General features: G+C 36.5%; 1 protein-coding gene across 1 annotated transcript in view; it reads left to right on the top strand.

Annotated features, from left to right (window-relative positions):
• TTC29 (tetratricopeptide repeat domain 29) overlaps nt 1-24,790 on the top strand; it is a 117,916-nt gene that overhangs the window by 49,430 nt on the left and 43,696 nt on the right. The window contains exons 8-10 of the mRNA XM_054295473.1: nt 12,587-12,678; nt 18,011-18,134; nt 21,090-21,324. Coding sequence (XP_054151448.1) covers nt 12,587-12,678; nt 18,011-18,134; nt 21,090-21,324 — 451 coding nt within the window. The remainder of the gene's footprint in view (nt 1-12,586; nt 12,679-18,010; nt 18,135-21,089; nt 21,325-24,790) is intronic.

Below are 24,790 nucleotides of genomic sequence, written 5' to 3'. Positions count from 1 at the left end.
TCTCATTCATGTCTTCTAGCAGGGCAGAGAAGCATATGTTCAAAATAGTCATTATCTGATGCAGTAATTAAAGACTGAAATGACTGAGCTGCAGCCTATTCTATAAAAAAATGCAGTCACTTTGTATCAAACGGGCTGGTTCTGTTAGAGAAGGCTTTTTATTTGCTAGGGACTTCGTGTTTAACATGATTTCATTTGGTGTATAATTTTTATAAATAAGTTTAATTTTATTTGATACATATGATTGATTTCAGTGGAGCTACTTAGATATAAAAATATAAGTGTGTGCAAGTTTAAAAGCCTGAGAACTAATTACGTTCAACAACAGTGGGGTATGTTCGTAATATTTTTCATATCATCTGGTTTCTGATTTTATAATCAAGCCTAATGGTTTTACAACAAAATATTAGTAGTTCACATTAGATAGATTTAATCTTAAACATTATAGATTTTGTCATGGAGAGTTCTCCATCTGGGCTAATTTTAAAGTAAAAGTTACTGTTTACTTGTTTTTTCCTCAGACTCATTATACAAGCAGAATATTAAGTGAAATATTTCTGTGTCATTAGAAATCTTACATAAAGTATTATAATCTAATGCTTGATTTGTAGTTTTTTTCCTTAAACTGGGCTTTCAAGAATTCTTAAAAGTGTAGGGTATCATGGATTTTTTCTCTTTCAATTGGAGTTGCATCCCAAATCATTAGGAAAAATCCAGTCCTCGTTCCTCATCTAAGTGTTAGGGTTTTTTCTAAGTGTTCCTTTATTTTGGATATTGAATCTTGTGCTTTAAATATGTTACACATTTAAATAATAGAAGCAATGTTCATGAGTACTGAGACTCATGCCAAACTAATGTGGTAATTTATGACATAATGCTGTCTGCATGAATTGTCAGAATTACAATACACAAGCCACAGGCATAAAATTATCAGGAAAATTTATGAACTTGCAATGACATGTTCACATTCAAAATGACCCTGTTACAGCAATCAGAGGTGATTAATGGTGATAAACTTAATTTCTGAAAAAGTCTGTGTCAAAACAACTGGGAATTTTGTCTCCTCTCATGCAGCTGGGAAGAATATGAGTGGGGTGCAGGTATTCTGAATTTGGTATGTACAGTCTATTTTATCTGATTATATCTCATTATATGGATTACGCCCATATGGATGGATGGATGGATGGATGGATAGATTTGGTAAATCAAGGAGGATCTTAGCAAGTAAAAGAACTCCAAAAGGTAGATTTGGTAAATCAAGGAGGATCTTAGCAAGTAAAAGAACTCTCTTTTCTCTCAAATATTGAGTAAGGTTTTTGAGAAGAATGAGCATATGAAGTTAGAGGGCTGAACTTCAAGTCAGTGATGAATAGACAACTGAGTTTGGGTTTAAACTTTCATTATTGTTGCCCAAAAAAAAACCCCTCTCAAATGGGAACTCGCAATACACATCCAAAGATACTCTTCAATGGAAATTATTTCAAACTTCCTTCTTTTAAATCACACGTGTGATTTAAATCACACATGTGATTTAAAAGTCTAAGTGATCTTCAGCCATTAGTAATTAAGTGTAACATTTTCAGCATAATAAATGGCATCACATGCTTGGAAAAACATGTTAGTGTGCCAGTTTAAGAAGAAGTCTCATCATTCCTAGAGGCTCCACTTTCATTGAAGTGACTTTTAATCTGTTTTAAAAGCTCTATTCATGTAGGAATTTAGTGGTTTTCATGTCTGAGGAATAAAACCCCAAAATTTTGAGCCTTCTTAGAAGGTAGGCACTTTTGATTGATCTTGACACTGGCAATGGATTGTTTACAGAGAAATGAGTGGCCCATCTTTGAAACTGTTAAATTTCATGTTCCTGGAGGATCCCACTGCTGCTAGACACTGGTGAAGATAATACAAACAAAATTATGTGAGAGGATTAATATTGGAAGGGAACTTTGTCCTGAAAAAATATACTCACTCAAATGCTGAGGCAATTAAGAAATTAAGAATTATTTGTGTTGACAATACTAAAGAAGACCTAGAACTTCAGGAAAGAGATGAATGTCTGATCATTCAGCTAATTTTTTTGTTGTTAATTTAGCACTTAATTCTTAAAGAGAAGGACATGAAAATAACTTTTTATTTGGACATGAAAGTTAACAGTCTCTTAGGAAATGAAGGAGTTCTTTTGTGGGTTGAAGGTAAATAAGATTTTTCCTATCTTAACCAGTTCCTTGAAAACCTGCGGGGGAAAGGGTTCTAATTATGAGAAGCAGCAGTGCTACATTCCTTCAATACTTTTCTGTACACCACACAGTTTTGCACCTTGCTGTTATGGTGTCCACCATGCTTGCCTTGAAACATGGTGTCATTTTCCTTTTCAGTCTGTGGTTCAGATTGAATTTTGCTATGTTAATGGCAGCACAAGAACTCCCTTCATTTATGTGGATTTTTGTCAAGATAAATTTGCCGCAAGAATATCCTCTGTAAGAAAACACTCTTAAATGCAATCTTGCTGCAGAACTACAGTAGTTTAGTATACAAAAATTATAGAGCAAAAGAAACAAAAAATATTAAATACATTAAAAATCTATTAGCTGATGATGAGAAAAATCACAATTTCATGTTTCCCACAGCAACAATGAATGTTCTAGCAACTTGTTGATATTGACCCTACTCTTCAGGAATCTCATGTCCCATAAGAACAGCTACCAAAACACCATGAATGGCTGGATTTCCATGTCATCCATTACAGTTTTCAATTTATTCATTCATACACCCCAAAAGAGTAGGACTACTGTAGTGAGTTGAAAGTTTGACTGCTCAATCCATTAGGTAGATCTAAAGCACCTTTTCAGAATGTTAGATTTATCTGACCACTGGTGTTCTCAAGAATCTGAATACAAGTTGGTGACAAAAAGTTTAAAACCTCAATTTTAAATAGGGCTATACCTGGATGACATTGTTTTGTTTGTTTCTATTTCTGAAATGGATGAAAGTTTCTTCATATATATATATATTTATAAGATTATGTAGCCTTACTTAAAATATATATATTAAACATCCTGCATTTAGAAGTTCTGCTATTTAACATATCAAATGTGGTTTCCCAAACTTCAACATCGATTTTTGGCAATATTTTGACTCTACTTAAAAATTATAAATTCTAATATTTTATCATTATTTATTATTTTATTATTGCCTTACACACAAATGCAGGCACTTAGACACACTTTCTGTATGAGTATGGAAAAGAACTGGAGGGGAGTGCAGTGCAGCACTAGTTCAAGTGTATTTACATCATCATAGAGATTCTAAGATCAAGAGAATTGTTTGCATAACTCTGAATTATTTCTGAGAAATTGTTCCTAACTGTTGTGTTTGAACTCAGAAGAAGCAAAGTGCCCTTAATGGGGGTTTGTTCAGCTCTAATATCTTGAAAAATTGAGGACAAAGCCATAAAAATTCCTTGAGCTGCTCTGCTAGGGAATAAGAACACCTTTACATCTGGTTTTCACGAGGCATGGCGGGCAGAGCACTTGGCAGTCATGGAGCCTCAGCTCAGGTCTCACCTTTTTGGTGTTGCTGCTGGGATGGAGCAGCCTCTGCTCTCCCCTGGTGTGCCCAGAGCAGGTGGCTCTTCCTTGTGCTTTGCCAGGCAAGTTGGCATCCAGACTGGGGACACTGCTAGACAGGGTCTGCTTCTGGGACAGAAGGTTACAGTTAGCTTGTCCTGAGATTTCTGAAACTCCAGTAACTGTCTTCTGTCAGTTATAGGGTGTGATTTAGGCATTTGCTCTGGAATCTATTGAAACGTTTTTTTAGAGTAGCTAATAAAATATGCTCCTTTTTTCTTGTTATCTCATTTTTTCCTTTGTATTTTTTTTTAAGCAGCTGCCAATGTCAAGTTTCCCCTCATTTCATTCCCACATTCGATTTCTAGCTTAGGTGTGCTATACCTCAGAACCTAAATGCTGTACATAATTGAGGGAAAGGTATCGCTACAGCATGTCTAAGTCCATATTTTGTTATCTGATAACAATAACATACAAGATCTTAGGAACTGCCAGCCCGTTAGTGCCCTTCCATTAGTGAAACTGCACATTCTATACCCAGGGCTGTGGCAAATAGCTGAGAACTTGCAAGAGAAATTTTCTAATTTTTTTAGATAATCTACTTACAGAAATCAGATTCTTAATGTGTTGTGAGAAAGGAAACATTTGTACCCACACTGTACAAATTCAGGAATTTCAATATTTAAATGTAAATATATTCATAATCTGGGAGGTATTGTTTTCCATTGTATCATTAATTCTAATGAACAGATTATTAAAAAAACCTCTCAAAAGTAAGGCTTTTAAAATTAGATTGGTTACTCAAATTGGTCCAGTTCAAGCTACAGCAATTCACTTATTACATATGTGTTTAAATTTCAATTCAGTTATTCTCAATGACTTTGGGGGGACAAGTCATATGTTCAGGTATTCACAAATGCTTAACAACTTTGCTTGATCAGAATCATCCATGGCTAAATTGGAGAGTAGGTCTTGATTCAGGCATTAGATCTTGAGGAATTTAAAATTTATCACTTGATAGATAAATAACCTGAGAAGTTAAAACACTGAGGCATGTCTGTGTAAAACTGGGAGCTTGGTGCCTCCTTGCTAGAAGCAATTTGTTTTGCTGTTTTGCTTTCAGCTTATGTATTATTTCAGAGCTGATCAAAAGAATTGGTAGCAAAGTGTGAAATAAATTGTACTTCTAAAGAAATCGATTTCCCATTCCTTGGTGCTTTAAATGATTTTAGTAATATTAATATTTAAAATATTTCTGTCTGAAATCTTTTTATGACTGCATATACAGTAAAGGTCCCCATTTCATTCAGCTGTTTTTCATACTAGTATATTACACAGTAAACACTGTAGAAATACTATATTTTAGCACTGAAATGGATGCAAAAGATCTCAAGTGTCTATTTGCATCTATATGACTCAAGTTTTATTCAGTCAATAAGAAGTCTTTTACTGCATTACATGGGTTAAAACTTGAAGAATATAAGGTTTTCAGCTGAATGAGATCCCTTGTTGAACTTCTATATTGATTTACAGAAAAGTATCCACTACATTATCTAATTTAAATTGGTTTTATACTTTACTAGTTTATCTCTGCAGTTTTTACAATTGTTATGCAAATTTAACTGTTTGTTTGTTTGCTTGCTTGCTTGCTTGCTTTTAGCTAGGAAAGCTGTGTAGTTAAAAATATCTGTTCAAGATATTAGTAAGTATGAAGCAGAAAATTTATAGGTGCTTTGTCTAAGAAGTAATGGGCATTTAAGCATGCAGGTATATATATTATGGTACTATTAGCTTAGCAGACTACAGTGATCTGTCAGCCAGGTACATTCATGTAGACACAACAATCTGATAAAAGCAGTCCAGACATCTGGATCACAGTCCTGCATACAAAAACATTTCTTAAAAATTCACATTATTGCACTTACCCCAATTTCCAGTCCTGTCCACCCTTTTCTCCTTGTTTCTTCCCCCGGCTCTGCCTTTGTCTTTTATGTGCTTGCAGAATCTCACTTTTCCTTTACAAGTCACCTCCATCTGCTGATGTGTCAGAGTGGCCCTGGTGCCACACATCACATAGAGGAATTCTCAAGATGAAGGGCTGTATTCACATCACTACTTCTGTCTCAGCACTGTTTCATGCTTGTCACTGCTCAGCACTCAGCGCCACACTGCCTTGTTTTGTCAATAACCATTTATTTGTTGCTGGAATAGTAGCAACCATTACATCTGACCTCCCTGTTTCATCAATTATGAATAGATTATTGGATGTGAACATCTGCAAAAGCTTGCTGTTGAACTTACCTCCTGGCTGGGATTAGATAAAGTATTAAACTGTTGTTTATTGTCAGGCCAAAACTCTACTGGGAAGCCAGGGAATTCCAGGACTAGCAGACTCCCATCAGCAAGCACCAAAAATTGTTTAGTATTGCCACCGTTTCCCATAAGATCGTAGCCATTTATTATTTACACTTATTACTAGTTGTTATAACATACTTGATAAAAGCTCTTGGCAGGCACAGTGTTTCCAGCTATTGTCACATCTGTCAGGATGGAAAAGATACATAAACTGTTTTTTCCTCTTATATTGCTGTTAAAGGGTAACAGATGAAGCTTCTTCACTCCAGACTGTTAAGCCATGCTTTATTTTGAAGAAATATGTCAACAATGGCTGGCTTGGAAAACATTATATTCCTGTCCTAAATATAGATTGCAGTAACCTTCACTAGGGCAATGTCTTTTGCAGTGGAAATTTCAAATTGTACAATAATAGTAAATCAAAATACTTGGATTTGATGTTTGCATAGTTTTTTGCTCTGAAGGACCTGGATAACTTTTTGAAAATTTTTCAAATATGAATTAATAATAAAACCCTTTATTAGGTATAGGAAATAAGAAAATTATTATTTCCTTTCTGCGAAGTTGTTGTTTAAAGAATTAGAATTAATATAATTACTGGTGGCACAGAAGTGCAGAATTAAGGACAGTAAGGCAGAAACAAAAATTAACCTTTATTCAATCATCTGTACATTTCATCTCTTTAAGCTTTCTGTGCAGCAAAATGAAGCATACAGGGTGAACTCCTGACCTTATGGAAGCCAATAGAAGTTTGAAATTACTCTAGGGAAAGTAACCTTTTCAATTAGTTCCTTGTATTTACATATCATCCATTCAGAATCAAAGCAAAATGTACATGCCTTGAGTATTATATGAGGCAGACAAGACTTGATACAGGCAAAGAGCCTGAGGTCTGATCTTGATAGACTGTTAAGGAATGAGTGAAATGTTTGTCTTCCTGCCTTAATCCTTCAAGCAGATGCGCACACAAGTAACCTGAAGCATGTATTGCTGAGTGTTTGTAGAGCATGAAGGTAAACACTGTTCTTGATAGCCCAGTAGGTCGGGGGAGGAGGAGTGTGGACTGGATTAGTTACCCACAGGCAGAGTGGAGCCAAGCAGCACCTCGGTGATAGCCCTGTCCTAGCTCTGGAAAGCTTTCAGCAAGGATGTTCCCCTTTGTCATTTGGCTTGGACAGACTTCTGGCTGGCTTCTTCTACTTCCCTCCCCTGACCCTTGCTGCAAGATGTGTCCTTATGCATTATCCAAATAAAGTCCCTGGAATAGGAGTTCTGGAACAGACCAGTTTGACCAATTCCAGCTGAATTCCTCCTGTCTCTGTAAGAAGATTGACAACATTTGTGTATTTCTAGTAATTTATCCAGGACTATAGCCGGTGTAAGTGGATATGGCTGAGGGCAAGGAGTTAACATTCACAGGCCTGAGTTGCTGAATTTTAGTTGTGAGTAGGGGGAGAAGTAACAGTTCAGTCAAATCAGGCAGTGCTGTCTCTTTGCCTGGTGTGGCACCCACTTTCTGTATCCCTGAGCTGTGAGCATGCAGATGGAATATGTGCAGCTTCTCCCCTGGATGCTCACTATCCCTGAGCACATTTAGCATTGCACAAGGTGTGACTTGTGGTACTGGTGTGTAATATTCCTGGGATCAATGAGCTCTGCACATTGGGATCAATACATTTCATGAACAATACCCTTTTCTTTTGCTGCCCAACCTCTCCCATGCTGTGTTTTGGCAAAAAATAAGAATACATCTGGGTTTGTATTGTGAAACTTTTCTTTGATCTTACTCAGCATGGCCACAGGTGTGTAACCACTCAAATTATGGCAATAAAGACAGCACTTTTTTGTTATTTTTAAATATGCATTTCTGAGGCAGCTACTGGTCAGAGTTCATTGAACTGCAGAGTGCCTGTGCATACAATTGTATGGTCTCTTATTTTCACTGGACTACATCAAAGTGATTATTTAATAACCATCAGAACTACGTGTTTTTTCCTGAAAGTATTTAAGAGGTACAAAGTGGTATGAGTCCTGTACTCTCACTCAACTCCATTGTCTGTCTGCCAACCCCTATTGTTGGCTTCAGAAAAATACTGTCGGATGCTGCTAGCCAGGCTGGGCCTTCGTCTGCCACTGCAGTGCCTGTCAGGAATCATTAGCTACTGATCTCTTTGACTAATGGTCCAGTTGATTGTCTGATTCATGTTCAAGATCTGTAAATGAGGCAGAAGCATCTTTCCTGCTCACCAGCTGTGAAATGGCTAAACACAGCTAGATTTGCAGAAATCAAAATAAATGTATTTCCAATAAAGTTTGGCAACAATATCAAATCTAAAGCTGAAAGCAGAACTACATTTTTGTGTTTTTTAAAGTTCCAGTATTATAAATCAATGTTATCTCATGATGTGCTTGTCAGAGAAATGTATTTTACCAAAACAGTGAAATGCTGGTAGTAGCATTAATCTTGTGTTGAGTTGGATAGATGTTCTTTATTCAACATAAATTCATACTTTCAATATTTTCTCTTTTGTCCATTATCCCCAGATGTACCAGTGTTCAGCAGAGCCTCTGTGCTTTTGTCTGAGTCCTGTGTATGCTAATGGAGTCTGTGTGCATGTTTTTGTTCACATATAAAAGAATTACAGATGTGAAAAAAATAAAAAATAAAAGGTGGGATTTTGGATGGAGGGGGTTCTTGAGGGAGGAGCTCCTGTATCTGTTTTATATTGATGGAATAAACCCTGGAGGGTCAGCCTGGCTAATGCTGAGATAACTGAGAAGTAAATCTGGGTCTGAGAGCTCACTAATATTTTTCTTGTAAAAGGAGGTAAATGTGGCATTCACCCCTAGCTAGAGAATTAGTGTGAGAGCCATGCCACAAACAGGCTCTACTTTGTAGATTCAAGCAGACCTTAAGACTCTATTTTTACACTTTAATTGCAGATATAACAGACTTTAAAAGACACTGAAAGAGAGTTGGTTTTGTGAATGGATGTTCCCACAGGAGCTATCCTCTGGTCTGTTATGTGGAAGACAAAGTTGAAGTCCACCTTCCATTTCTACCTTCCAACATCCTGCACAAAGGAGGAAAAGTGATTGAAACCCACTGTTCATTTCTGTATTAGACTTTGACTTTAATGTTATTTGGGTTTTTTAAGCTAGTGTTCCCACAGACCAACAGAGGCAAAAATTTTGAGGTAATCAATGTGCTTGGTCACATTGATCCAAAAAATAACCTATGACCAGAATCAGTGTGGTTTTTGTAATTGTTATGTTGTTAAGCTTAGGTTACATTTTTGTATAGAGGTAGAAAGAACTGTACATTATTCTAATCTGTTCAACCTCATATACAACAGTCTTTTCCCACTAGTTGCTAGGAGTATCAAACTGTCTTTGAAACAATATGGAAATTTTATCATTTTATAATGGAGTCTAGTATGATCAAGATAAATCTATTGTAACAGCTTCCTTCCTCAGAACTCTTTGTACATGCCTAATTCTAAATATAAAGGAAAAAACAGACATTTTACTCCTTCAGTAACTCTAAATCTCTGGAATCTGTCTAACTTTAGAGAAGGAAATTTGGCTAAATATGTGTAATACCTAAAGTGGTTTTGATTATACATTACCAGTATAGATTTTTACGTAGTCCCATTAAATTTCTACTTACATATTGTTTTATATTTTTATTAATGCATAAAAGAATTAATCAATGCTTACAAAGGAAATTACCAAGATGACATTTTCAAACACAATATTTGCTATAGAATACTGCAGCAGAATCATCTTACCTTAATAAAATGGTTTTTCTTTTGTTGTCTGAACTTTTCCCATCCAGTAAAACTTCACATTTGTGTGGGAGTTTTCAGCATTAATTATTAATTATTCCACCTCTTCCTTGGATGTCATTTTCCCCTGCACAAATGGCCAATATATATATATATATATATATATATATATATATATATATATATATATATATATATAAAAAAATACCATTTTCTGGCTATGCTTCTTTCTAAAGGGAAACTTTTCATTGGGAACCTATAAATTCCATTAGATCCAAATGGTAACCAGTGTTCCCAATATTTATCCACTTTGCAAAGAACTGATAGATGATTGGCAGAGCCCTGCCACTCAATACTCTCTGCCACAGGTATGTTTTTCATAGGAGGTATCCACAGGAAGCCAGTTAGATGGACTGGTTGTCCCTATCCCATAAAAATAATCAGGAAAGTTTTCATGCTCATTTGTTGGTTTTTTACAGATTTTGGCACCCATCACTGTGTTGATTCCACTTGATTTTCCGGCATGTAAATTTTATAATTTTCTTGTTCTAAATGAAAATTTTAAATGTGCTGTAATTTCAAGACACACTGGGTGAAATTCTGTAATGCTTATGTGTTTACCCATCATTTTAACCTGTTCTATCTGTTCCTCTTTTTCTATCCTGAAATGTTTCTGGCCTGAAATGTTTCTATCCTGAGTGTTGAAAGTTGGGCATACATCACAGAAGGGAAGAACCCTCTTCACTTCTTTTACATAAATGGATACTGGGCAGTTTTGGCATCCAGGGATGCACAGCTCCTTTCCGTCAAGATCCTGTGTCCCTTTCTATGTCCCCATCTGTTACCTGAAGCTGGAGGAGTCATTTGAAATATAGACATAAAGAGTACATTTTTTATGGTAATTTATCAAGATTTCCTCCCTTTCATGGAGGTGATTTAATTAATGTTATTTCCTCATTATTTAGAATGAAATATCTGATTTGTGTACAGTAGTAGTAACCTGGAACCAAAATGAGCACTTTTCATCAATATGAATGAGGAGCTTTAGTTATTTACTTCCTTCTTTCTCGCAGCTGTTGCAGCAATGCAATGAACCAACTTTTTACTTCAGCTGTGCTTTGTATGATTTTTCCTTGGGTTTATCTGTACTTTTCAGGCTTTTTGATGTCTTTAATAGAAAAAAAATGTACAGTAGCCAAAGGCTTAGGTTTCTAAGTTACCTTTCTGTGCCAGATAGTAATGACTGCAGGCCCTGTATCCAAGATTAATATTGTAGAGGCCAGTTAAAAGTAGGAACTGTTTCAGCCCAGCACATAACATTTGTGACACCTCCTGACACTCTAATAGCAGGTTTTCTAATATGAGCACAATTATTACAACAAATGCTGTAGGTCCCCGGAGTTAAATGCAATACCAGGAATTATTTCTCAGACACCTGTGTGTTTCTGCTACCATCCTGGATTATTGGAAGGATATACTGCAGGCACTGACAGCATCATGTATGTATTCAGTTTAGGGAGGCTTTTGAGCTGATGTGACAACTTCCTAACTGAGGTGCCTTTGTACTCTTTCTGTCACACCCCATGCATTGATAACTCAATTGGCAGTGACCTGCAAGGATAGGATGCAACATTAGAACATTACTGATATGAAAGTACTTGAGGGATGATAAATAAGGCAGTGCACATAAATCTACTTTTGGTGCACACAGAGCTTGTGTAGCTAAAGAATAAAAGCCATGTCCAGGGATGCTGCTGCATGTAGTAAAACTCTTTCAATAACTAAGAAATCTGAGTGGAAGCAGCAACGGAAATGGTGTCACCCACAGCATTAGCACAGACAGGTTGTCTTCTCCTGAGCCGTGCACTTTGCCAGTGACAGGGATGCACTCTGAGTAGAAAATGCCCAGTCTTTTACCTCAATATAAATAGGCATCCTGGGGCATGCAGGATACTGTCATATGTCCCTGGGCATCTCCCATCCTCCTTCAGAACTGGTAAATGACATTCAGTACTCCTTTCTTGGAAATGTGCAAAAAGGATTTCCATAGACAGTCTTTGGAGATTTCCTGTTTTCTCATGTGTGTAATAGATTGGGTCAAGCAACAAAGAGGAGGGATGAAAGAATAAGATTTAATTTTATATGCGCTCTCCTGTCATCGCCATTGGAAAAAAATGGATGAAAAGAGGAATTCTGCAATACAGGTGATGTCAGTGTTAAATTAAATTAAGATCATATGATTTTATGCAGCAGCTGTAAGCCTTCAGTTATGGTAGGGTTCATAATAATAGAGTAGATTCCAAGTGAATGTTAAAAAATTTCTCATATGTGAATAATTAATCAGAAAAATAGCAGCATTATCTACAGTACTTTAGCCAGCATAGATTAACATATAACATGTAATTTATTCCGGTTTGGGGCATCTGAATTGTACTAAGATAAGTTGTGAGAAATTAGAGAAACAAAAATAATACTGAGTTGTATTTCAACGTATCATTCTAAAACAGCATGGATGCAAAGGACACCATCTTAAGTCATTGATTATCAGAAACTCATAAAAGCACAGGCTCTTAAAATCTTTTAAATTATGGATAAGGAAAATTGATACTGCAAATTAGGGAGTACTTCTTTGGTTTTCTGTAAATTACCAAAACACAGAGATATAATTGCAAGTTACATTTTTTTGATTTGTAATTATTGAGTAGTTTCAAACAACTATAAATAATGATCAAAACCCTAGTCTCATCATAACTAATTAGAGAACAGTTGTAGAAGTATTTTAATTTTGTGTTCTGTGTGGGCAGAGAGATTAGGAGGGAAAGAAAAAGTGGAAATTCCTGTTGGAGTATTTATTGTTTTTACCTTCCTGTTTCATAGGTTTTGAACACCTCTGTAGAAATCTTCACAAGCCTTTGTGATTCTGCTGGCCTGGGCAGAGCATATGCAGCTGTAGCCAAGATCCTGGCAAGGTAGGTTAGCACATCCTTGTCTGACTGTCAGTGCAGATTCACTCAGCTGTGAAAGACTTAAATTGTTAGAGGTCTGTCACTTTCCATTACTGACTGCTTAAATTTTAAGCAGTGCCCTTTTTGCAGTAAGTGACCCTTTCATCGAAAGTTATTTTAAACTGTTACACGTTTTTTAAAGTGTATGGTTCTAGTTTTTCTTGGCCTGTATACTATAACATGGCCTTTTTCTTCCACATTTTGAGGGCTTTTTAAGTGTTGGGGTTTGGTTGTTTTGGTTTTATTTTTTTGGTTTATGGGGGACCTTACCTTACTGGAAAATAGAAATGCAGACCTATTTTCCAGGTTAAGAAAGGAAATCTGGAAGAATGTAACAAGCTCCAATAGGTGTCTCAGTGTAATATTTTCTGAACTGTGAGTTTCCATTTATTGCACTCTCTTCTTCTGTGGAGGCATTTCTGGTTTGTGCATGTGTAACTAGGTAAAATTTTTTGCAGATATGATGCTTGTGTTCAATATTTTTATTTCGGCATCTGGCATTAAAATCTTCCTCCAGGTGAATTAGTGCAGGTACAAATAATTTTGACATAAAGTCGCCTAATGAAATTGTCGTATGAGATAGGGTAAAAAGAGATTAAAGTGAAAGTTGCTTATTCTTGACTTATCCTATGTTTGAAGACCTCAGTGCATATGATGCATGATAGAGCTTGGCAATTGCTTATGGAGAGGGACTTGTCACCTGATTTATTTCAGTGTGCAGTGCAAATTCTCCCCTTTGAGTCAGATCCCTTGTCTCTTGGCCTTATCCAAGCACAACCAGGGATTGGTTGTAGGGATCAGCCACAACCAGAGTCTTCTTCAGCTGTCTGATGCATAATTCATGTCTACATGTATTCTGAGCATCCTAAATAAGGACATGGGAAAAGATATTCAAAAAGACACAGAACAGACTAAGAATACCAGGTCCCAGTTTTAAAACCATGTTAATTTCCTTTCTGTGATTTAGGCATTCTGGAATGAGGGCCCATGCATTTATTTACTCAATTGTTTCAGATTTCAAGATCTTTATGAAATTAGTTTGCTAAACCCTTCATCTGAATGATCATGCCAATGCAATTGTTTTCTTAAAAGCAGATCTAAAGATGGAATGGCTAGTGATTTTCTCCTGTATCAAACTGTATTCCACTTCTTCTGGGAGCATTCTTTAACTATCCAGAAATGGCCAGTCCCACTGCTACCAGTTGTTGCAATTTGAAAAAGAAGGAAAACAGGAGATGAGGAGCAGTGGGAGCAGATACTAAGAGTAGTAAGACTCCACAGTTCAGTATTGAAGGCATTCTTCTGGAAGAGGAATATTCTGATTAATTTAGGTGGAGTAGGTCAATCTCATGTGTAGGATCAGGGATTTAATGTGTTGAAGAATAGATTAGAGAACAGATTGAGTCTTCTTGGTGACGACACAACCCTAAGCCCTTTCTCTGAAAAATGGCTGTTGTTTTACTTTTTATAAGACCCATCTGGTAGCTATGCCACGAGAGCATTTAATTAAATTAAACCTTACATATATACCTGCTCTGAAGAGTTTTGGGTATGTGATAGGCATTAACTGTTCAACCCTGTTGAATGTCACAATGGTTCTCAGCAACTTTCAGTTGTTTGAGAAGCTTACACTTGGAAAAGTCTGGGCACCTATGAGTCATAGAATGATAGAATCATAAAATAGTTTGGGTTGGAAGTGATCTTTACAGGTCAGCCTAGTCCACCCCCTGCAGTGAGCAGGGACATCTTCAAATAGATACAGTTGCTCAAAGCCCCATCCTGGCTGGACTTGAATATTTCCAGGGATGGGGTACCTACCACCTCTCTGGGGAAGCTGTTCCAGTGTTTTGCCATTGTAAAACATTTCTTCCATACATCTAATCTAAATTGGCCGTCTTTCAGTTTAGAGCCCTTGCCCTGTTGCAGCAGGCCCAACATTTGCTCAACAATTTGTCTTTATCTTTATTGTAAGCTCACATTGGAGCTGTAAGGTCTCCCTGGCAACTTCCCCAGGCTGTACAACCCCAGCTCTCTCAGCCTGTCTTCACAGGAGAGGTGCTCCAGCCCTCTGAGCATCTTGGTGGCCTCCTCTGCATCCACTCCAACAGGTCCATATCCATCCTGTCCTGAGGATGCCAGAGCTGGACACAGAACACTTTGGATAAATGCACCAGTAATTACTGCTGGTGACAGAATCCCCATATTCAGCTTGTTCAATTTTCCTTTACTAGTATTGTTACCTGATTTAGGCTAGATTTGTGTAAATAATTTTAAATTTGATGAATACCTTCTTCACAGGAAGATGACTGTTTCCAAAAAATAATGCATTACAACCATAATGTCTGTGAGAATTTGCACTTATTTCCTCATGACAGATTAGAGAAAGTGCCTGAGCCCTCCTGAATGGCTCAGAACCTGTCTGGCTTTGGAATATTTTGTGAAATCTTTGCTGCAGATGTTTCCAGAGACTATGGGAAACTGAAAATCTTTATCATGTGCATTTAGTCATGTCATTTTCCAGGGGAAAGAATCTGACATAATAGCATCATGTTCTTGACTTATTCTGCCAGTGTCCACCATGGTAATGACTTCTTGTGGACACATGATTTATACTTCCAATTCCATCACATGAGCAATCCTATAAAAGGTGCATATTTTCATAAAAGTCTAATAGGGGTAAAAATCTCATAGGGCATTTTAGCATGAAACTGGAAAATGAGTTGCTGTAGATGTGTAATCTCTTCTGCTGAAGTCATCATAACTGTTCTGTGGGATCATGAATGACTATATCTTTAGGAAATTGCATTTTATGCATTTAGGAAGGTGATGTCTAAGGAGATAGAAAGTGCATGGCTGTATAAAATAACATGTAGATTTTTGAAGGAACTATAAAATATTAGCCCTTTGAGTAGGAAAGACCTGTTTATCATGTTATCAGGTCTTGTGCAAAGTGTTTCAGTAATCCTTCTAGCATACTTTAAATATCTCGAGCTGTAGTGCTTTTAAAAGTACTTCCTTTGAAAAATTGTTAAACTGTTCCAACTGATTTCTAGCTGGCATAAGTGAAGTCCTAACAGTGAGAAATATCTTACTGATATGTATCAAATTGATTCCTGTTTTCCTCAAAGACGTTATATGCCCTAGCAATTTTCATATTTCCTATATGTGGAACAGAAGTTTTGATGTGAAAAGTAAAAAATGGCCAAAAATACATCAAAACATTTCTATTAATTCATGAAATTAAGAAAACCTTTTTACATTTTCTCCTGTCACTGATTCCATTTGCTTTATTACTTTCAGCCTCTAGCCCACAAACTTGGTGGTACAATCAACAAAACCCCTTAGTGGCTGTTTCATCTCTGCTCTATTTGATTTCTCCACTCTGAGTAAATGATTAAGTTTTCATGCATTGGTTCAACCAAAATCTATGTTCACTCAACCACATCCTTTATTGATTACTTCTACTGCAAACAGTAGGCCAAGTGTGATATACATAATTGGACAGTTGTCAGGGGATGTGGGTGTTAACAGTCCTGTTTTCCCAATTGGAAACTGGAATCACCTTGATACACAAATATTCTGCACTGTTTCATTCTCATTCCTTGGACCAAGGAGTCCTTTTCCTCAGAATATATGTTTTTAACTCTCAAAGGTCTGGTTGAATGGATTTAATGATTATACCATATAATATGCTCTTCAAGTTGCACCTGTGCACTGCATATAGAAAACTAGAAAAACTGGAATTAATATTTGTCTAACACTTTAACCTTGTCCTTTAACTTATATAAATCATATGCTGTATTTCTTTAGGGAAGCATTTGATTTTCTTTTCTTTGGAAAAAAAACAGGTTAAAAAAATATGTGCTTCTAATTCTAAAATTTAGAAGCCTTTTGACGTTTGGTAAATGTTTACAGTCTGGTATGTTTTGCATTCTCATGGTAATAATATACTTAACTTAGGAAAGTTTAGTAAATCTAAGTCTGCTAATTGACCTCTAAGCTTTACAGTAGCATATACTTGAGCATTTCAAGAATGTTAGTTTGCAGTGATTTAGCATTCTTTTGTAGTAATCTTAGCCTCTTAGTCACATACAGATAATCACTGCAGTATTTTAAATTTGCAGCTAAGCTTTGCTATGTCTCCTGTTTCATGGTAGGCTGTTATAATTACTCCAATAGCATAAAAGAGAGAAACTCAGAGTTCTGCCAGATTTTGAAAGCACATATCCCTAATATAGCTTATAATAAAAACTGTATTGTAAATAAATGCCAGGACATCATTTGCTGCAGGAATATAACTTGAAGGTAGTTTAAAATGGTGAGAAAATAAATCACAATTCTTTATTGCTTACAGAAACTCCTATTTTTGTGAATTTCTTAATTAAGACTGAATTTTCTGTCTTGGTGCCTTGACATTTAGCATGCTACATTCCTACATTAGTGACTCAAGTTCATGGCTAATATTGAGGTCAGCTGGAATAGCACTCCAGCCTTAAAGGAAAAAGGGCACCAAGCCTTATTCACAAGCAAGCTCAGATGTCTGTCTTATATCTTGCAATCACACTGCTGAGGTCTTATATTGTTAATATGACCAGCTTTATTAAAAAAAAAAAAAAATCTGCAAATGTTATTGTCAAAGTATGTTAGCCAATTTTCAAGTTAGATGCAACTGTGACCTCAGGTTGCTCTGAGCTCCCTGGGATTTGGGGGTGGCACCTGCAATCCATGGTTTATAGGTTTGCCTGTGTGACCCTGGCCACCTTTGATCCAGCCAGCCAAAGGGCAGTGCTGTGTTCAGGGAAAGGCTGTCAGCCCAGAACTGATACAGCCCTGTCATGGAGCTGCTGCTGCACCACCAGGTTCTAGAGCAGCTCTGAATGACAGAAAGCCTTACTGAAAAAATTTCCTTCCCCTATTTTGTCAGGATGTGAGGTCCTGCTAAATTGAAAATATTACCAGCAGCTCAGTAGAAAGAAAAAAAAAATAATGGAAAGTCCAAAAGCCCTCTTAAATCATCCACCTGTGTTTTTATTCATGGCCTTAAAAGATGGCACAATATTCTGAAAGTAAGTTTTGTTCTATTTTGCTGAAAGGATCCAGTTTTGCCCTCAGACATTCTGTGTGAAGTAGTCTCACTGGGCTCAGCACAGGTAGTGCTGGAGGCCATTTGGAAATAAAATCCAGTCATGGATGAGTCATCACAAAGTAAAGTTTCTTCAGAAAAGGGGGTAGATCTTCAGCATTTGAAGAAGCCATCTGAGTAAATATTTCATTTTGTCCCTGTCCTTTTCTTCAGTCAGGGAAAATCAAGTGAGGCTGTGAAGTACTTGGGAGAGTTTATGAAGGATGCTGAGAGTGCTAATCTAGGCCAAAGCCTGGTGGATGCAAATGTCCTACTTGGAAAAGTTCACAATGAAAGAGTAAGTACTGTTTGTAGTAATGATCTGAAACAACTTGATTTACTTCTTGGTAAAATCTGGTTATGCCTACGAGATGACACAGGAGGATTTGATCCAGGTGTTGCATCTTGCAGGAGCTACCCAAGGAGAAGTCACTGTGTGGCTAAATGAAATGTGCCTTAATTTTCTAAGAAAGGTGAAAATTTCACATCATATTTAACACACAGAGTTTTTTTCTAAAATAGATGAATAAAAAACTCCAAATTCAGATCAGGACAAACTTTACATGTTGTGAAAAATCCGCATCCAGATCACCATTGGGGCCATATATGCCTATAAAAAGTCATCAGTTAATGCAAATGAAATATTATTGCACTCTACATGAATGTATACTGCATTGCATACTAATGGGCTGTTTATAATCTTAGCTACATTTCTTCTTTACATTCTCTTAGCCAAATTTATGAAATGGGTTCTAGCAGCAAATAGTTTGTCAAAGGTCTGTTAGCAGTGGAAAGACTTTCTCTTGTCTCCACTTGCACTGCAGTGACACTTGGGTTTTGAAATCAAAAGGGTTAAAGACATTGCTGCAAAAGTGAAGGATTTATGCTTTAACACCTATTTTAGAGCTGAATTGCTACACAAAATTATTTAGATACAATAAGTAATGAAAAGAATTTGTTCTGTATGCTGGCTAATACGGAACTTAGGAAACACTTCCGCTACAAATAAGATAAAACTAGAAATACCCAGAAGACAGAATGTCTTCTGTTGCATATTTTTTGTCTCAGTTCTGTGTGTAATATATTGAACAGAGTACTTTCCCCTCTTCACTTACACTATCCCTAAGTACCTCTTTTTTTGTTTCCTGGGTTCCTCTTACAGAGAACTCCCACTACCAAAATTGCTGTCCTGTTTGTCCTGGTTTTATTTCATACACAGTAGAAATGTTTTTACTCTGTAATCTCTAAATTAGCCTGAGAGTTTTCTATTTACATGTGTTCTTAATATAAATGCTGAATTTCCTGTTGAAAACTAAGTTTTAAGGTCTTTGACAACTTGATGAAATAGCTGTAAAATGGGTCTGAAACTTAGAAGAAGTCATATGACACTGTGCTGAATTATTCTCCTCTGAATCTGAAAAATAATTAAATAAATTCTGTTTAACTACTTCTGTGTTTCATTCCTTCTTCCACCATTGCTAATAATCAATTCAATAGAACTTGTATTTTAATAACTAATCTCTATTTGATTCTTCTTCAAATTCTCCTTCTCAGTTCAGAATTTTCTACCTTGAGCTGAGGCAGTGGTGTAGAAGGGCACAAGTGCAGTAACTTAATCTTATTAATGTATATAAAATATTTAGTTTAACCATAAATTTAAAAATCTTGAAGTATGCAATTCCTTGTTTTCTGTATAATTTTTTTCTGCAAGGTCAGCAGTGTTTACCAAAACTGAGTGTGAATTAACATTTCTTCTTTTGGATCACTGCCTGCTGGTGTCAGCTGTCATCACCAGTGTTCTCTAAGTCATTATTAGGGTCTTTTTATTCAACTCTGTACATCCCCCAGTAATAAAATTTGCAGAAGTAGTCCATCAAATTAAAGATATTTCTGTTTATATCCAGATCTATCCATGGGGACCTTTAGTAAACCTGGGATATAACTCTTCCTGTTCTTCCAAACACAAATCACTTTGACCAAAATCACGTTGCTCTGTCCACACTGTTGCTGAGTCTTTCCAGTTCTCTTATCTCACTATTCCCTCACCAGCAGTATCTTTCTTTAATGCTGTACACACAGTTTGCTTTCTAGTCACAATTGTTTTACCCAGATGTTTCTTGTTTCCTAACATGCCTGGGTTTGTGTTCTGCAGGAGTAGTGGGTCTCATTTCCCCCAGTTCAATAAACAGGTTGCTTACTTAATATGTATACTCTGAAGTTTGCATGATAACTCTGTCATTTCTCATTTCATTTTTTCTGAGTTTCTTAGTCTGATTTGCTACATTCCTCTCACTAATTGCATCACTTAACCTGCTATAGTTCTCATGAGTATGGTAAGTAGATATTTCTGCTTTTTATTATATTACAGCTTATCATTCCTTATTCATTGCTGTGTCCTCATAGGCCTAATTCTGCTCTTCTGCTGTATTAAACAAAGCTGAAAGACTACCAGAATTGCTATTGCTCTTTTTTTTTCCTTTTTTAATCATAAGCACATGTTAGCAGTTATAGGAGTTCTCATCCCAAAAAGTGGTATCAAATGAAATAGATACCAGTTGGAGTCTCACTTCCCAGTCTCCATACAGAAGAGAATTTCAATCTTATTAAATCAAGGTGAGAGTGAAAGGATAGAACAGCTCTGAAAATGCTTTCAGTCAGGAAGTTTTTGCCATCAGAGCAGCAGAATTCCATGCCAATGGTAGGATAGAGAGATAAATTATTTGAGTTTTCAATTCAGCAACAGTTGGGCTAAATTTCTCCTACTTTTTCTCTTTTATGATTAGGAATATCCCTACTGTTTGTATACCCCTCCTTCCCCCATAAATTAAGTAAGTTTAAATTTCTGTTCTTTTCTGTGCTTTGTTTATCCCCTTTTTTCCATTTTTAGGAATTATTTTTTAAGATTTAATACTAACGTAAATTAGGACCTTTTCTTCCACAGGTATGTTAAATGCACGGAGACAATAATTTCTAAACAGCCTGACTGCAATCTGTATTAATACTTACTGTTCATATACTTGGATTTGTATGCTCAAAATGCTATTCAATTCAAATATATGGGCAGTGTTATCTGGATTTTAGAGGTTAGAAAACAGCAAGGGAGAGTGATTTCCTTAATGCCCTGCCATGAGTCACTTTGTGGGCTGCCACATCTCTGAGGTGGCAGAGGAGCAGGCTCTGATGTCAAAATAAAATACAGGTGACTACAAGTAGCTTTTAACATTATTTTCTTTTTTTCTCTCTTCTTTACTAGGGGAACTATAACGAAGCTCTGGAACATTTCAGTCAGGCCTCTGAGGCAGCGAAAGCTTTGAACAATTTGCCCTTGGTGGCTGAAACAGAGAGTTACTGTGGCATTGCCAAGGCTCATCAGCTGATGGTGCCGTTCAACAGCCACGTAGCAGCTGCAGCCGATCCCCTCAGCCTGCAGTGCCTGCTGGCATGGAAGCAAAACAGAAGTGACATGTGCACTGACCCTCTTCCAGGCGGTAAGGCAGTGCTTATGAAACACATTAGTGCTGCATTGTCCTCAACACTTAAGTCATTTTTCTTGTAGAGTTTTATTAAATTATTTCCCGGGTTTAATCCTGGTAGGGAACGGAGGTTGGGCTTTACCTCTTTGTGCGCTTGTTTTAGAGGCTGAACTAAAGAGGTTAAAATACAATATAACTATTAGACAAGTTAAAATACAATATAACTGGGAGAAATTGATACTAGTAGTTGCTCTGATGGTAACTTGCATTTTTTCCGTGCTGTTTGCCAAACACCACAGTTACCTGTTGTAGTCAAAACATAATTGCTTTAATCTTTAAAGAAAATAATAATAATCTCCATTTGCGGTACACTTTTCAAGTGCATCCAAAAATAAGATCCCTGTTACTAAAAGTGAGAAGTAATTTCTGCTTGACATAGTTCTGAATCCAGAAAAACACGCTGCTTTATTTTTGGCATCCTTGTACTTCACATTGGAGAGAAAGGGAAAAAATAAAAGCAAGTCTGCTTACTTTACTATGTTTCCTTATCTCAGAAAGAGCAGAGGAAGACTTGGTGTGGAGTAGCCCTCTTTCTTCATGGCTTAAATTTTCTTTGCTCTTTTTACCTTGTACAATACATTAATACAAGACAAACTGAATTATGCATTACCTCCAAGTACTGATAGTAGTAAAGTGTATTGTACTGAGGAAGGGGGAGGCATATGTCAACTCTACCTTAAAACTTCCTGCTCTGCATTCCTGTGAAGAGTGTGAATCTGGGCTGCAGTGGAAATAAATGACAACTGGGGCAGTCACAATATGGAGCTTCAGGGTTACTTTGTTATTCCCTCAATTACCCTGCTCCTAAAGACAAAGAACTGCCTGGCTGCTGCTTTCTTGTGTATCTCACCCTCTCACAGAAGTGGAAAATTAAGTATAACTTCAGTGGTGAATTTTGTATATAAAATAAGTGGTAATTGAAGATATTAGCAGTTTAACAGGAGCCAGGATGCCAGAGGCAACACTGGGAGCTACTGAGAATTAAGGAACAAGGGCATTCATTTGGAGGCTGAAGAGATAAATTAGATAGCATTCTGTTTAAAGTTCTAACACTTTGGTAACACTTCTTCAGTGGCTATACATATCTATATTTGTAATTTGTGTCTCAATAAGTGAACATCTAGCACACTGACAGATTTTATTGACTGTCAGAGTTATTTGGGTGTATGTCTCCTGTCTAGACCTGTAGTGCAAATGCCAAAAATTCCAACAGAGATGGTCAGAAAAATAATTCATAAAAGAATTTTATATTCATTTCATATAAGGATCACTAACTGTAGCTGATAAAAATAGGAAGCAAACAAAAATCAACATGGCAACAGCAAAAAAAAAAAGAAAACCCACAGGAACCTCAAAGACATGGAATGAACTTTGTATCTCCAATATGAATTTTAGTTCTTGCACCTAAAGGGGTTTTCTGTTCAACTTTTATACATGGCTTTTCCCAGTCAATTGCAAAACTCATTTATATCCTGAAATTATATGTGCCCCTTTAAGCTCAAGAATCCTGCTCCTCTTTAACAGTACTTCAGGGATAAACAGAGTATGATTAGAAAAGCCCTTTATATTCTGGCAAGCGTGGTACCACAAACAAGTTTTGCCTGCTGAGATTCTCTTCCTTCTGTATTTCTGCCTAGTTTACCCTCTGTTACTTTCAGTATTGCAGTTTTCATTTCAGTTCCAGTTCACTCCAGGAACCCTGTGGCTACTGCATATTTAGCAGCTCTTCCAGTTCAATATCATTCTTCTCATTAGTGCTCCAAGCTTACTCTCATGATACCCAGATTACATCCAGGAAAACATAGTGTCACACTGTCAGCACAATCTGTAACATTTCTCATGTTTCGTGTGCCAAATCTCTCGTTAGTACTGGCATTACATTTTTAATATCTTTGTCTGGCAAAACATGACCTGGCACCAATTCAAGATTAGGATTTGCTGGCTTTGAGTTTCAGGTACAGCCTTTATTCTACCTTCCAGGAGAATGTCTGTGCATCCTATGATGAACTCATCACTTAGGAAATTCCTGCTGTGATAATAGAGCAGTATTTCTAGTTTCTTTCAAACAGCTCAGTGTTGATAATCTACCAGATTTTTCTCAGTCTTTTTGAGGATAGAACAGAGAAAGACAAGATACAATGGTAGTTCTTAATCCGCAGGGAAATTTTATGAAAGGGAGAAGAAAGGCAGTGAATTTTTATTTCTAACTCTTCTGACTGAAAAATTTTCCTGTGTCAAAAAAATAAGAGTAGTTTCTGTATTCATAGGCAAAAGAAATACTTAAGCTAGTGGGGGAACAATTACATTTAAATTCAAGTATTGCCATATTACCTTATGTCTTTCAACCAAGACTTATTTTATAAATCAATCATTTCAATAACCAGGCAGGAGGAACCATTAATTACTCGATTTATCTCAACATTTATTAATAAAATTAGATGTTTTGACCAGAGTTGTCGTGGATAAAAGGGATGGGATTTTCAGAAGACAGTGTTTAAAAATGCAAAGGAGAATGTGTTTCTATCTGCTATCTTTGACTCAGTCACCTGACTTCTCTTACAGGAGAGTTATTTATATCATTGTGAGATGCCACTGCAACAGCAAATATGTTTTTATTGTTCTTTTTATGTTTAGTAAAATGGATAAAAACCTTATCAGCAGAATCAGTAGGCAAAAAGGATTGTGACTCCACATAAAATCCTGAAAAGGAGCCTACAGCATAACATTGTCTGATGAGAAAACATTTCACAGGTCTTTCAATAAATAATCACCTGACTTGCTGCCGTCTAGAGGAAAGAAGAATAATTAAAGGTGCTGAAGGCAGGAAATTTTTGAATCAGATTTTGCATGTTGATTACATGAAATGCTGACCAGAAATTAGTTTCTGTAGTCTGGCAACTCTCAGTCCAGGTTTTTGTGTCTGGCAGGGCTGTGCCTCAGCAAGAGCCCTTGTATGCTTGAAATTGTCTGAACACTTTTAAGAAAAGACTTAAAATACATGGTTTTCCCCATCCTACAAAGTCTTCAGTTGTTTTCTTGAGGAATAGTATGTGCTTTTGACAACAATTTAGATTTGCATTCCTTGGCTTTGGAGAACTTGGCAAAATTGACACATTTTATCATGGATTTCCTGCCTTTATTTTGTTGGAGTTTTTTATGATACCTTTAAATACTGCATATTGTTATCAATTTTGAAGTCTTATGATCAATGGAACTATCTGGTACCATCAACTTCAGCATAATCAGGATTATTTTTAGTATTCCACACCTGAGCAGACTTCAATATAATTTAAAATGCATGCTCCAGCTAAGTCTATAGCTTGGAAAATACAAGCAAATGAGCTTTTGTGCTTACTCCCAAATATGTCGTCCCTCAATATTCTTTCTCCAGCCTCCTTTCATGGATGTAAGGAATGGTACA

Source organism: Melozone crissalis, unplaced genomic scaffold, assembly GCF_028551555.1.
Source record: "Melozone crissalis strain CALT ecotype California unplaced genomic scaffold, PUWL_Pcris_2 ptg000006l_1, whole genome shotgun sequence".
Lineage (NCBI taxonomy): Eukaryota > Metazoa > Chordata > Aves > Passeriformes > Passerellidae > Melozone > Melozone crissalis.
Note: the sequence above shows the minus strand (reverse complement) of the source record. Positions and strands in the feature narration are given on the sequence as shown.